Genomic DNA, 14,764 nt, shown 5'->3' with positions numbered 1-14,764 from the left:
CTATTTCTAAAATATAATTCCATAGAGTCTATTGGATATTTATATTTGTTACTCTCTATATCATTTATGTAGACACATAAAGAAATATATATAAAGTAAATTCTAGGGAATCACAAAAATATTATGAGATATTCCTTTGCTCTCCTTCCTCTTAAAAACCAAACCAAACCAAACCTGAAACGCCTAAGGGTTAAATAATTTCACTAAAGAAAACAAAAGCAAGGTAAGCTGAAGTCATGGGAAATGGTAGAGACAGAGTGAGAGGCTGAACAGCTACTGTAGATGGAGCAAAGATTTTCCAGATATGGAATTCTTTCTATGCATCAGTGCTGTTAGCTTGGCTCACTTAGGTTCTACCAAGAAACCAAAATATGCAATGGGGGCTTCTCTCTAACTTCTGTCTATAATCTAACTGAACTTACTTTGCTGAAGTTTTATATTTTGTTTCCTTCAGGAAAATGTCTTGATATCTGTGATCTTCAGTTGTTTTTTGAAAGCTGGCTTCCAGTCTAGATGGGAATGCTTTGGGGATGCTCGAAGGTATTTGTATGGGTGTCGGAATATCTCCATTTGAAAAGACATTTTGACTGTGTCTCTATCCCACAGTCCTCTTGTCCACATCACAGAAAGGTCAGGGTGCTGCCTGCATGTGAGGAGGAGGGGGTCACTGCTCTGTTTGTGTTCTGTTGTCATGGACCATATGGGAGAACGGCTTCTGATTAGCTGCAGAATGATGTGTAACATCTCAGAGTCAGGGTCACACGTTAGACCAAGATGACTCTTTCTTTTTTTTTTAATACCCTAAAATTTGGTGCTCAGAAATACGACAGACTAGTGAAAGTTTTCTTGAGATAATAAGCCAGCTCCCCTAATTTCCTAAAGTCATAAAATAAGAAAAGCCTTATGTCTCCCTTTGAGGACTGATTTTTGTTTTGAACGCTGCTGTCTTTATCATTGCAGCTGGAATATAGCCATCAGAGACTTTAGAAATAATAATTTTTTAAAAATCATGCAAATGCCCCCCTACATATGTAAATTGTTTTAGTTAAAAGATACAAAGGCATAGAATTCAGGTTAAGTCTAGCAGAATTCTAATGTTTCTTTTCTCTTGAAGATTCTTTATTTTTTAAAATGTGTCAACTATGTCACTCTTTGATTTTTTGTTTGTTTATTTACATTCTTTTTAGATGAATACCTATATTCATTTTGTTTGCTTATATTCTTTCCTCTTTTAGATTTATAGTGTTAGCTATTATCATCAATATCTTACTAAAGGCATTTAAGTGGAATGAGGGAATGTGAATACAGTCTATTGAAAATATCACGTTGTTGAGGACAGTAGCACTTGACCCAAATTACAATGTGAATTAAAAACTGTATGGCATATCAGGATAATGTTAAGTGATTTTAAAGGGGAGATAGTTTATTTACTCAAGGAGAAAATGAAAATCCATGAATCTCATAAATAAAAGATACGATGGAGGCTAGGCACAGTGGCTCATGCTTGTAAACCGAGCACTCTGGGAGGCTAAGGCGGGTGGATCGTTGAAGCTCAGGAGTTTGAGACCAGCCTAAGCAAGAGCGACACCCCGTCTCTACTAAAAATAAAGAAATTATATGGACAACTAAAAATATATACAGAGAAAAATAGCCAGGCATGGTGGCGCATGCCTGTAGTCCCAGCACTTGGGAGGCTGAGGCAGGAGGATTGCTTGAGCCCAGGAGTTTGAGGTTGCTGTGAGCTAGGCTGACACTACGGCACTCTAGCCTGGGCAACAGAGTGAGACTCTGTCTACAAAAAAAAAAACAAAAAAACAAAAAAAAACACAACAACAAAAAAACCCCAAGATATGATGGTACTGATTTGGATGAGTGAGGCTGAAAGAGATGAGGTGGAAGATGTTCTCTGGGCAGCAACATAATTATTTGAAGTAATCATATAGTTCTGTAGCCTAAAGAGACAGTGTCACTGTGGAAAATTATGATTTGATTGAACATTCATGATATAAAAAGTTCTTGCCAGGTCTTGTGGAGTAAAACAAACAAACAGAAAAAAATATGACATGGTTCTTGTGCTGCTTATGACATATTTTGGGAGATAAGACATGTACACTAGAAACAGAGAATAACATAAGACATCATATAAAATTAAGTAACAGGCCATTTTTGATAATAATTATATATTCAATAGGAATTTGGAGTGCATAGTACTCATTCATATTAGGTCCAACTAAAAGAGGGCCTAAGGTGTAAGGATCCAAAGATATTGTATAGTTGTGGGACGGGTCCCTTGGGAGCTGGAGCTGACACACCCAGGGAGTCATCTGGGAAAGTATCAGCTACTCTCTCCATCTCTTCCTCTAGTTTGTGTTGTCTCTAACTTCTCTGCCTTGGTCCCTATTGCTTCGTTATCCTGCTCCTCTTTGCAGAATGGTTTCCTCTGTTACTTCACCTCACAGTCTATGTGAACTTTAGGCAAAAACACCTGCTGCAGATTGACTGAGTCCCTCTGGTGGCTCATAATTCAAATGAGAGAAAGAAAAGAGAGAGAGAGAGAGAGAGAGAGAGAGAGACATTGGCTACTTGGCCACTGGTCCACCAATGCATTCTCTGGTCTTGAGTCTTGGGTCAAGTGTATCTGCCACCCCCACCACGTTCACCCCAGACCAAGTGACTATGGCTATGGGTTAGAATAGGGGCTCCCAGGGCACACAGGCTGATCTTTTCAGGACTGAAGATAAGATGAGCAATGAAACCTGTCTGAGTCAATGGGGGAGTTTACTGAGGAGTAGATCAGTTGGAACAGGCTCCGTGTAAAATAAAGTGGCTCCCAAGCTAATCCTTGAAGAAAGAGTAGGACTTGGAGAAAAAGATAACAGAAGACTATTTTTGAGATAGTCAACTTCAAGAGCAAAAGCATAAGGACAGGAATATGTAGTTTGGATAAATTATGTGAACTAGTACAGTTTTACTAATTTTGGTCCTTTTATTAGTATATTTGGCTGTGGGATACATGGTGATGTAGGACACAAAGAGGTGGAGAAGGCATCAGCTTTGGGGACAGAGAGTCATGTTCCCTGCAGCCCTGTGAGTATGGGAAATAATACAGAGAAAGCGCCTAGCTCTTTTATCAGCACTGCATAGTGGGTATCCAATAAAGTACATCTCTCAATAATATATTTAATAGTACTATTTTTCTTTTGAAAACCTGAAGAAATTCCAAAGGAGATAAATTAAGTAATTAAAATCAATGACTAAGAGAAAAGAGTTACTTTTGTCTAAAGAAAGGTAAATGTTAATTTTAATGGAATATGGAATATATTTTGTGATCTGTGAGTTTTTCTAAAAAAGTTTTTGGCGTTAAAAAATGTGTTAAATACGTCCCTTTAAGTGTGATATAGCCATACAATGGAATATTATTCAGCACTAAAAAGAAATGATCTATCCAGCTACAAAAGGACACAGAGGGACCTTAAATGCAGATTGCTAAGTGGAAGAAACCAAGCTGAAAGGCTCCATATTGTACCATTATAGTGTCATAGAGAGTAGCTTCACTGCCCTAAAAATCCTCCGTGCTCTGCCTATTCCTTCCTGTGAACCACTGGCCACCACTGATCTTTTTACTGTCTCCACAGTTTTGCCTTTAGCCAGAATGTCACATACTTCAAACTATACTATCCATTTAATTTTGCTGTGAACTTAAAACTGCTCTCAAAACCTAAAGCCTATTTATTCATTACATAAGCCCCCTTTTAGGTGCACTGTACTGTGCTAAGTGACGTTTTAAAAGATGCTCAAAAGACTGATGGGAGGCAAGGCTGAGACAAATGAAACACTCAAAGGACAATGACAGTCCATCTGTGATTAAGTATGAAAATGCTATAGTTGTATCATTTCAGGAAGTATGAAATTAATGCGAGCAGGAGTTATAGAAGACGTCACAGTGAAGGTGGCACACAAATGAGGAGTCCTTGGGGGATGGGGGAGATAATTTCTGGAAGGGAAACAGGAGGAGCAAAGGTCAAATTCTGCAGAAGCAGGCCGGGCGCGGTGGCTCACGCCTGTAATCCTAGCACTCTGGGAGGCCGAGGCGGGTGGATCGCTTGAGGTCAGGAGTTCGAGACCAGCCTGAGCAAGAGCGAGACCCCGTCTCTACTAAAAATAGAAAGACATTATATGGACAACTAAAATATATATAGAAAAAATTAGCCGGGCATGGTGGCGCATGCCTGTAGTCCCAGCTACTCGGGAGGCTGAGGCAGTAGGATCGCTTAAGCCCAGGAGTTTGAGGTTGCTGTGAGCTAGGCTGACGCCACGGCACTCACTCTAGCCAGGGCAACAAAGTGACACTCTGTCTCCAAAAAAAAAAAAAAAAAAATTCTGCAGAAGCAAATTCAGGAGAAAAGGAGGCTGTTACCATGGCTACAGCAGAAGGTGCATGTGAGAAGAGGATGGCAGATAAGGCTGGAAAGGAAGGGTGAGGCTAGTTTGTGGAAAAATTTATCCCTCAGCCTGAGGAGTCTCAGCATTTAACCACAGCATATAGCATAGTAGCTAAGAGCATGCACTGTAGTCTGCAATGCTGGCTTTGAACCCTGCCTTGGCTATTGTATGGCTTTAGGTATCTTAGGAAACCTGTCTGAACCTTGGGTTCTTCATCCCTATAATGTGCATAACAATAACACCTACCTCATAGGGTTGCTAGAGGATTGAGTTCATGCCTATAAAGTGCTTGAGAAAGTGCAGGCACAGAATAAATGCTTGTTATTATCTATTCAATCATTCATTCATTTGACAAACATTAACTCAAACACCCATTAAGAAGCTGGCATAACAGAGGTGCAGGGAAAATGCCTGCCTTTTAGGAACTCACAGCACAGTGGGGAAAACATTTAGATAAGTATACGCAAGAAGACCACAGACTTAAAGATGTGGGGAAATTAAAGAAGTGATTAACAGTGTAGTTATCCCCCATTATCTATTTTCCTTAAATCCATTGGAAAGAACTGATTTAGCATTTACATTAAGAAACAGTTTATATATAACATTAGCAGGTGTGAATCACAGGAATGTATGTTCTGTAGAAGCTCAATGGTTGGAAATTCTTTTTTTCTGAACCAAGAGTCTTGTTCTGTCGCCCAGGCTGGAGTGCTATGGAATTATCACAGTTCACCGCAACCTCAAACTCCTGGGCTCAAGCAATCCTCCTGCCTCAGCCTCCCGAGTAGCTGGGACTATAACCGCACGCCACCATGACCATCTAACTTTTCTATTTTTTTTAGAGATGGGGTCTTGCTCTTGCTCAGGCTGATCTTAAACTCCTGACCTCAAGCGATCCGCCCACCTCAGCCTCCCAGAATGCTAGGATTATAGGTGTGAGCCACTGTGCTTGGTCTGGTTGGGAAATTCTAAAAACAAAAAATAATACTCTATTATGCCAGCTAGTGAGGGCTCTTTGGCAACCATTTTGCTTCAGTAACTCTTTAAGAACTTTATGAGGATTTTTCTACCAGATTATAGTAGTCAGGACAAAATAGCTTATTAAATAACCAGATTAGTTTTCTGTACATCCTGAACACAACAACAAAATGGGCACCAGCTTTTTCTTGAGCATTGGTTAATTTGTTATGGTTGTTAATAACTGCCTAGGATTTCCTACTTAGATAAACACTACATCTCAAAATTATGCCTTAATTCGATAATAGAGATGCTTAAGGATCCATTTGGAAGAGACATTAATCTCAAATTCTCGCCTATAGATAAATAAATCAAAGTGCTTCAAGCCAATGAAGGGTCAATATGAGAAGAAAAGTACAGTCATGCCAGCAGAATTGTAGGTCATTTCATACTCAGACAGGTCAAAGTCATACCTTGTTAACTTATAACTTTGCAAAGCGTAAGTACTTTTCCAAAGAAACTGGAATCATCTACAGTTATCTTGCAGGTACATATTTGTGTATGTATTCACATTATTAATAAAAGTAACTAAACTGCAACCCTTGCACTGGAAATTCTATAAAAGTGAAAATTTGAAAGAATCTAAGAAATGTTCAGATAAGATTCCGAACTAAATGGAAGCTCCCTTATCGCTTTCTGAATAAAATTGATCCAAAGGGGCCTTTTCATAAATTGTCATTTTTCAGGGAAATGACAAATTAATTTTTCTACTGATAAAAGGTCAATGGCAGTTAAAACACCAATCTGCAAAACTGTCTCATTGGCCCATATTGGTAGTTCCTAGCCACCTCTTTATACTGCTGACAGCCAATCTTTCCAAGACATAACAGGAGGACCAAAATGTGCACAAGACTTTTTAGAAGAAGAAATTTCAAGCTCGTCAAATATTATGAAAAGTGCTGGTCATTGATAGACTGAAGATTAGCTGACTGCCTGCATGCCTGTATGCCAAATAAACAGATTGATTCCAAACTATGTCTTGAGCACAGGCTCGGTGCAAGATACCACAGTGGGTATGGGGTGACAGAGATGAAGTAGGATGTTTCTGCCTTCAAGAAGCTCACAGACTGATATGAAAGATAATTCACAAACAGAAATACATCACAGGGAACATTAATGCCATAACAAAGATACCAATGGAGTGTTACCTTCAGTTGCAGAGACCTGGAAAGACCATTCCAAGTGCAGGAGGGAACATTTGATTTGGAACTTGTTAAAAGAGAAATTATCATATACCTGTGTTGCTTGAAATACAGGGGAGAGGAAAAAAAATTTGTTTTATTGGTTCTGGTAATATAGTAGATTTGTCTCACCTACTTAGCAATAACTAAAATACCAACAGAAATCTAAGAAACATTTAGAAAATTACCTGTATTTAAAAATACCCTATGAGTTTAAGAACTTTGGCATTTAAGAATAGCTTACTTATATTTTTCATGAATTCCTTGATACCTGAAAGCTAATGTGTTTCCTCTCAACAGCTCAGTCAACCACGGCCAACTTTTCATGGATTAGTTTACATTAGGTTTCAGAAAAACAGAGAGGTTATGTGTGGGCATACCCTAAATTCTTTCCTCATGAAGAAGCAAGCGAGCAGCGACCATAATACTTTTAAAAAAAAAGTGAAGCAAGTGAGTATTTAAAAGCCATTAGTATAAAAATAACAAAATTCATTTTCTGAGAGTGAAAGAGAATAAAGAAATTGGAATGTTGGCCAAAACCCAACCTGGCCAGAAAATGACAATTTTAAGATCTTGCTGAACCCTGTAAAACAGCTCGGGGTCTTTGCAGTTACAGAAGAGCTTGACTTAGAATAGAATTTCAATATTTTACATTTGGCTTTGGGAATATCATTCATATAGAGTAAAACATTTGCTGATTTTGAAAAGATTTAATTTATTCATTCATTTACCAAACATCAAGCAACTACAACAATGCCAAGCATTGGGAATACAGAGCTTGAATGAAATAAAATTCTGTCTTTCAAGGTGTTCACAGTGTGGCGGGTTAGATAGCCATAAAACCCATCTGATCTGTACTAAAATGGGGACATAAAATAGGGCAGTCTTTCAAAGGAGATCTCGGAAATAGAGCAGTCCTGTTTGTGTTTTTTTCATCAAATTTCTTTGGATCTGTAGATATTGAAGCATGGCTTAGAATGGGACAGATCACATGGATAATTTTCTGAATCCAAGCACTGATGATCAGATTGGAGAAGGTAGAAGTATCTTTCCATTTTAGCTTCCTCTTCTTCTTCTTCTTCTTTTTTTTAAATCTGCATTTCACTTATTAGGGGTCAAAAGCAGCAAGAAAATTAATACCAAAAGGCATCAGGTCTGGGCTTTGTTACTCAGTATGTTTATAAGGACCTTGGAATAAAATTCTAAAAACCCTAATTTTTCGTCTAGCAGATTTGTCACAAAGATGTGTTTGATTTGTATTTTCTGCCTTACAGCCACAATACAAAGTTTTGAGAGACCATGGCTCTGTTATATGCTTCTGAAAGCTATCTTTCACAAGTGTTTCCGGCTATAATTATTCATTATCTTGATTTTTTAACATTTTCTGGCCAACCAACTAACCTTGAGGCAGGAGAACAAACATGCTAAGAAAAATGACCAAGGAATGCAACCAAAGTCAGATTCTAAGTCACCTTTTTCAATGCTACCCTTTACACATTTGTATGGGATAGATCCCCAAATAGTACCATTAATTAATTAACTGGCTGACATATTTGGCAGTCGTGCTGGGTAGTAGGAGTGATGGAGAGAGTCAGGGGAGAGAAAGGTTAAACAGAAAGTTTTAGAACCATATTAACTCCAAAGCATTAAGATTGTAGCCAAAGCATCTCTATAATTATAATGTATTGATTAACACATATTTACAGAACACTTACTGTGTGTTAATAACTATGTTAATTGCAGGACACACAAAGACCATATTCCTGGCCTAGAAAAGTTCATGTCCTAGAGAAGAAGACACACAGCTAAGTAAGATAATAAAACCGTAACAGAAAAGACACAGCTTTTTAGGCACATGGAATAATCAATGACTAGCTCTGCCTGTGAAATAATTCATTCAGGGAGTGATATTATTGTTGGATGTAATGAAGCAAGTAGGATTTTCAAGACAAAGAGAAGACAAAAATGCCATTTTGGGCTAATGATAATAATCTGTTTTCTATGGGCTGCCATGTAGCCCGACAAAATCTGTAAGGTGTTCTTTGATTTAATTTTAGAATGAAAGATTTCATATAACTCTTTATTACTATTTTTCAAATATGCTCAGAGAGGTACATTTCAGTGACGAAAATGTAGTGCATGCTAATTTTTGAAGTTACATGGTTCTATTCAACAGAGAACTAAGTCATTACAGTAGATATATTTCTTTCCCATGGGATTAAATGAAACTATTTTCATTTAGGATGAAGAAAAACATAATTCTCATTTTTTTTTTCTTTCTGAATAAGCCATCTTTCTCTCTACCTCTATTTCTGTCTCTACCTATCATCATGTGGCTGCTACACACCACAGATCTAGGTGGAAGTATTATAGAAAAATACAGAGGTAGAGAGGATTTTATGGTTGGATGTGGTGCCTGTAGTTAGACCAACCAAACAACCAAAAAAAAAAAAACCCAAAGAAATAGAAAGAAGAGAAAATATTGGTAGGTAGATCAGCAAAGCTCCCAGAGGGAAACAAATGGCACATTGTGGGAATTGAAGGGAGTTTAATTGCAAGACCATTTATATGGGGAAACCACAGGGCAAGAGGAAGGAATGAATGGTCATCAGAACCTGGGAACTTCGTGGAAAAGGCAGCCTGAGATATGCCAGCAGCAGCTCTGGGCAGCTGGGGGAATGAACTTCCCGACCTCACTGGCACCATCCCCACCCCTTAGTCTCCTGCTACAGTTCCCCTCTGGCTGAGTGGGGAAGACAGAAAGGATGGAAGTCCTTTTATTCAGTCCACACTGGTCCACCTCCCAGGTCACAGAGCCAGGGAGAAAGTAGGGCAGATGGTGGATCTGAGGGGTGAAGGAGACACATCCTATACAATAAATGACACTTCAGCCAGATGACAAATGGCCAAGCATGTTCAAAACAGGAAAGTTTGATCTTATCCTGTAGACCACAGGGAGATAGAGAAAATGTTGAGGCAGGAATTGACGTGATCAGGTCATGCTTTTCAAAGGAAACTCTGGTGACAGTGTTGAGAGTAGACTGGTGTAATGATAGGTTAAAGCAGGGAAACCAGTTCTGGATGCTGTTGCAAAAGAAAGTCCAGTGGAGACTGAGCCCAGCACGAAGGCAATGGCTGGAGGAAAGGACAAGGGATGATGACAGAAGAGTGTCAACGGCATTGTGTGCAGGAGGTGGGGGAAGGTGAGAGCTGCAGGAGAACCCAGGCACCTGGCTGGCTTGCTGTGTTACACAGGATCCAATGGCCCCAGGCACCAGGGATCTGGGAAGATAATGGAGTCATAGGAAAATGGGATACAGCATATACATCTCTCTGGGACTAATCTTTTGTGAAAATTAAATATTATCTGTTCCCAGGAGAGAATTTCAGTCCAATAGAGAAATGAATTTCTACAGAGAGGTTAAAATGTGACAAACTCTGCCTATCCTGTGACAGTCTTTGTCTGAATTATCTCACTCAGAAGATTCATAGAGAAAGTGATCCCTTTCTTCTTCCACATGGACAGCTGCTTAGCTGTGACGTGGTGCCCCGAGGGAGCAATTAAGGACTTGTGGAGCACACAGGACAGCAGTAACACAGCTAGTGTTTATTTGCTCTGTACACACAGTGGTTGTAAGCACAACTACTTATCATAAAAACCAGCTACCACTTTCTAGGGCCTACTTTGTGCCAAGCATTGTTGCTTTACAACAACATGGCAGATTATTTATACTCTAGCAATGAGGGAAATGAGGAAGTTAAGTAACTTGCTCAAGGCCACACAGATAAGAAGCAGATATACTGGAGAATATACCAAACGCTTTGGGCCAAAGGCATACAGACTCCACTGGCATAATGGAAGTTATATGAAAATACTATGTACTGGATACAATTACACATATTGATATTTGCATGACGTGTTCTAATTAATTTAAAAAGAAATTGGATGACTCTATTTCAGATCCTGCGAATGCACATTCAGATAAAGAGTTTTCTGAAGACAATCTTAATTTGATTCTTTTCCTGGGAAGCTTTATGAATAAGCTGGGCTAAGCAATTGTCAACTGAGAAGAAGAGAAGGAGGATGCTGGCCTGATTGGGATGTTCTCCAACTAGAGTTTGAGCTCCTTTAGGGCAGAGACCGTGCTTTATTCATAATTGCTTCCTTGACAGAACCTAATATAATGCCTAGAACATGTTGCTGTTCAATAAGTATTTGTGGAATGAGTGAATCCACGGGAGGCTGTTTCAAAATTGTTTCCCCTTGGAGTTTTTTTCTCATCACAAGGTGGGAGACAAGCAGCAGAATTGATTCCACTGGCCTATATTAACATAGCAACATGGATCAGAATAGAAGATAGCTACTTAAAGCACACACAGGGACAACCACACAACTGCAATTCAAGAATGATTAATGGAATGTACCCATAATGATTTTGTTTAGAGCCTCACAAAGCCTGGTAGAGTTGGTTCCAGTTGGCTTGGATGAGAGGTCACACAGATTAAAAATAGACTTTCTTAATAAAGAACAATAGGTCACATTCATTTAGCAACATAGAAAAAAAAAATGACAGGCCTTAGGGGTGGGTATGAAGCTTAATCCTATTTAAGAGCTCAATTAACTCCCAGAAGATTGAGTAGGTCCCTTTGCCTTCATGGCCATTCCTCTGTCTGGTGGAAGCTTAAAAACAGAGACTCATAAAAACAGGAATAAAGGGATTCACATTTGTATACAAAACACTCAAAATACTCAATATTTTAAATAGAGAGTAATAAAGTTTAGAAATACAAAAAGTAGATTGCTTAGACTGTTATGATCCTTTAAAACTTTTGAAATAAATCATATTCTCTTTTGAATTGTCAAGTCTGTTATCATTATTCTTAAAATATTCAAACATGAGCATTTGTTTTGACATGTAAATTCACTGACTTTTAAATAAAATTATTTCTTTTTTGTATCTATATTAGCAAACAAAATTACATTTCCTCCTAAATGTATCAGCACATTCTCCAGAAATCAAAATCAAAATCCATTCTGGAGTAAATTCTAATCATTCTAATGTTTTAATATAGAGGAAAATCCAGGTTCTGCTCAAGTCAGTCCATCCTGGCTTGTTAAGTATCTGATATGCCTGGGTTGTGGATAGGATGTATATATCAATTTGTGGGTCTTACTTTTCACAGATCATCTTATAGAGTTGAATTGAATCTATCAACGCTTTTAATTTGTGCCTCAGCAGTATAGAAATGACCCAAATAGATTAATTAAGCAAAGAGAGACAGTTAATTTCATATTTTTGCTGTTGTTGTTCTTAAGGAGGAAAATTTCCAGGATTATGATAAAAAGTGGTCGTTACATTATATTTATGCTCTCTGTTTAATTAGTTCCTTGTTTTAATAATATTATCAAAATATTTGAGAAGCTTGACAAAATGCAGTGCTTCTCCCTATCAAACTGAAGCCTTTTAAGTGGAAGAGGGAGAAGATAACTTTCTGCCTCTCTGCCTCCTCAAGCAATGGCATTTCCATTCCTTCTTTCCCCTCCCGAGTAGCCAAGAACTCACATCCTAATTTTCTCCTTGAGGTATGAAAGAATTTGCTGATATTCTGGAATAAGATGACAACTTTGCTCTGTTATATACTTTGTTTAAAATGCAGCAAATCTTGGGAATTACGGAGAATGTCACAACCCAAGATAAAGCACGACTTTTGCTGTGTTTCTTTTTCATTGTGATGCATATGCTCACGTAACCATTTGTTCCTTGCCCTTTCTAGATAGCTAAAACTGTCTAAGATTTTGGAGCTTTGAAATTGTTATATTAATCCATATAACATTATACTAATATATTGTTAAGTTGAGCAATTTTTCTCTTGAACTGACACGTGATGCCAGTTCAATATTTTCTATTCTGAAGGGTTACCTTTCAATATTACTAGAATGAAGAAATCAGACACAGTCTAAACATGAAAGAAAAGTTTAGTTCACAGGAGGACACAAAATATGAAAACTTTTGCACGGAAACAATCTAGAGGCAAAAATGATATCACTGAAATAAAAACCAAATATCCCAGTATAAAAATCATATCAGACAAACTCTAATGCTTTAGTGAAAAGGCATTTGAAATCATGTCGTCTCTCTGATAATACTACAAACTTTCAATATGGCTCTTAAAAGTCACAAATGTCTATAGTCTAAGTGATCTATCTGCTTCAAGTTTGGTGGTGTACCTTTAATCTATTTTTGTTTTTGCTTTTATTACATAGAACACATAAGACAATATTAAGAAAGACAGAAAGATTGTTAAAAAGCACAAATTCCACCAATCTAAGAGTATTTTTTTCAGATTTTCGTGTTTCTCATGAGTCCTTGTCCATTTCCCCATAATGCTGTTAAATAATTATAATCAGAGCACAGAGTGTAGAAAAACACTATAACTTGTTTCGCCAATACAATTATTCTTATTGCATCATAACTATATTTTTGATAGTATAACATCAGTTTTAAACATCAAGTACATCTTTTTCTGTGACTACCAAATAAGCTCATTAAGATTAAAAAATAAATCTTGGTTATTATTAACAACTGATTTCCAAAGACCATTTCCAGTACATTGATCAACATCTAATTCTTTTACTTAAGAAAAACAAAAATTGTGGTTGCAGTAACAAGTAACGCCACAAGAAGCACACATCTTATTCAAACACAATGTAATGCTATGTTAGAAAACCACACTTTTTTTCTGACATTTTGAGCAAATTTATTTTTTAAAAATTCAACAGTAACATTTGCTCAATGATATTTATAAATTTTAGATATTTAATGAAATGCCTACTTTCAGATGGAATTTTATTCTAAAATAGGTAAGAAAGAAAAACAACAAAAAATGTCAACTTACCAGCCTTTTCCTTTTCTGAAATACCTGGAATAGCCTGAAAAAGAAAAGCCACAAAATCATGGTATTATTAGAAAGAAACATCCAATGGCATCATTAGGAATAAAAGGAAGTACAATAAATAGAGCAAAAAGTAATTTGAGCCTGACAATAGAAAAATTAGCATTTTGGAACTCTCAGTAAAAGTCACTAATCTTGCTGTGGTAACTGTAACCATTATGTAACTATTTTGTCTAAAGACAAACTCTATCACATGCCTATACTATCTTTACAAGACATTGGCAGTAAATTAGTCTAAAAACATTTCTTTGAATTTGGGTAGATATTTTGTAGTTAAATTTCTTTGTCTTATTTTTTGGAGGCAGAAATAGCAAACTGGTCAGTTTCTGGGCATTTTAAATCCTGTCTTGTCCCTTATTTTCTGTCTGTACTTGAATGACTTATGTTATCTCTTCTGGCTCAGATTTCTCCTTATTAAGCTAGCATAATCACATCTACTCCACAGGGTTACTAAAAGACCTAAATGTAGTAGCATCTATAAAGCATACAAGATCCTCAAGAAAAAGATAGCTGCTCTTACTATTTATTAATATGGGCATTGGTCCTGTAGGTAAATTTACTGATATGAAAGGTTAAGAAGTTAATTTCCAGCATTTATCACTATCATTATTTTAAAAATAGGGTTTAGAATGAGATGTTTCAAGGTACTTAAAGCTTAACTGTCTAGTTCTACTGTTTTTGAATACTATAGAGCTGCGATCCCCAACACCAAGACCGCTCCTGTTAGGGAACAGGTTGCAGAACTTCACCGTTCACCACCCCCCCCCACCCCCGCCCCATTGTCTGTGGAAAAACTGTCTTCTGTGAAACTTGTGGTGGCAGGGGTTGGGGGCAGGCACACAGCAGGAGGTGAGTGGTAGGCAAGGGAGCAAAGCTTCATCTGTATTTACAGGCTCTCCCCATCCCTTTCATGAAACCAGTCCATGGTGACAAAAAGGTTGCAGACTGCTGCCCTAAAAAAATTAAGGAAGTTGAATTTCTGGTTTTCATTCACCTCAGTTATTCATATATAAAATACAGTTAACAGGGTTTGGCGGGTATTCACTTGTACTGGAAGGCTTTTATAAGTCTTTCTGACCTACAAAAGCTTTGGGATTTGACACTGTCTACCCCACAAACACCAACCATAGAATAGATCCCAAAGTGAGGTCTCTTCCCTTCTTCAGGGGATA

General features: G+C 37.6%; 1 protein-coding gene across 2 annotated transcripts in view; it reads right to left on the bottom strand.

The window, feature by feature from the left end:
• The window catches only part of DLC1 (DLC1 Rho GTPase activating protein), a 337,791-nt gene that overhangs the window by 159,114 nt on the left and 163,913 nt on the right, over positions 1–14,764 (bottom strand). Inside the window, exon 4 of one of the 2 annotated variants that reach the window (XM_069484934.1) lies at positions 13,536–13,569. In XM_069484934.1, coding sequence (XP_069341035.1) covers positions 13,536–13,569 — 34 coding nt within the window. Of the gene's footprint in view, positions 1–12,847; positions 13,570–14,764 lie in introns of those variants that run through there. The other variant, XM_069484940.1, reaches the window with a different exon arrangement.

This window comes from Eulemur rufifrons, chromosome 12 (assembly GCF_041146395.1).
Source record: "Eulemur rufifrons isolate Redbay chromosome 12, OSU_ERuf_1, whole genome shotgun sequence".
Taxonomy (NCBI): Eukaryota; Metazoa; Chordata; class Mammalia; order Primates; family Lemuridae; genus Eulemur; species Eulemur rufifrons.
This window is presented reverse-complemented; position numbering and strand designations above follow the sequence as displayed.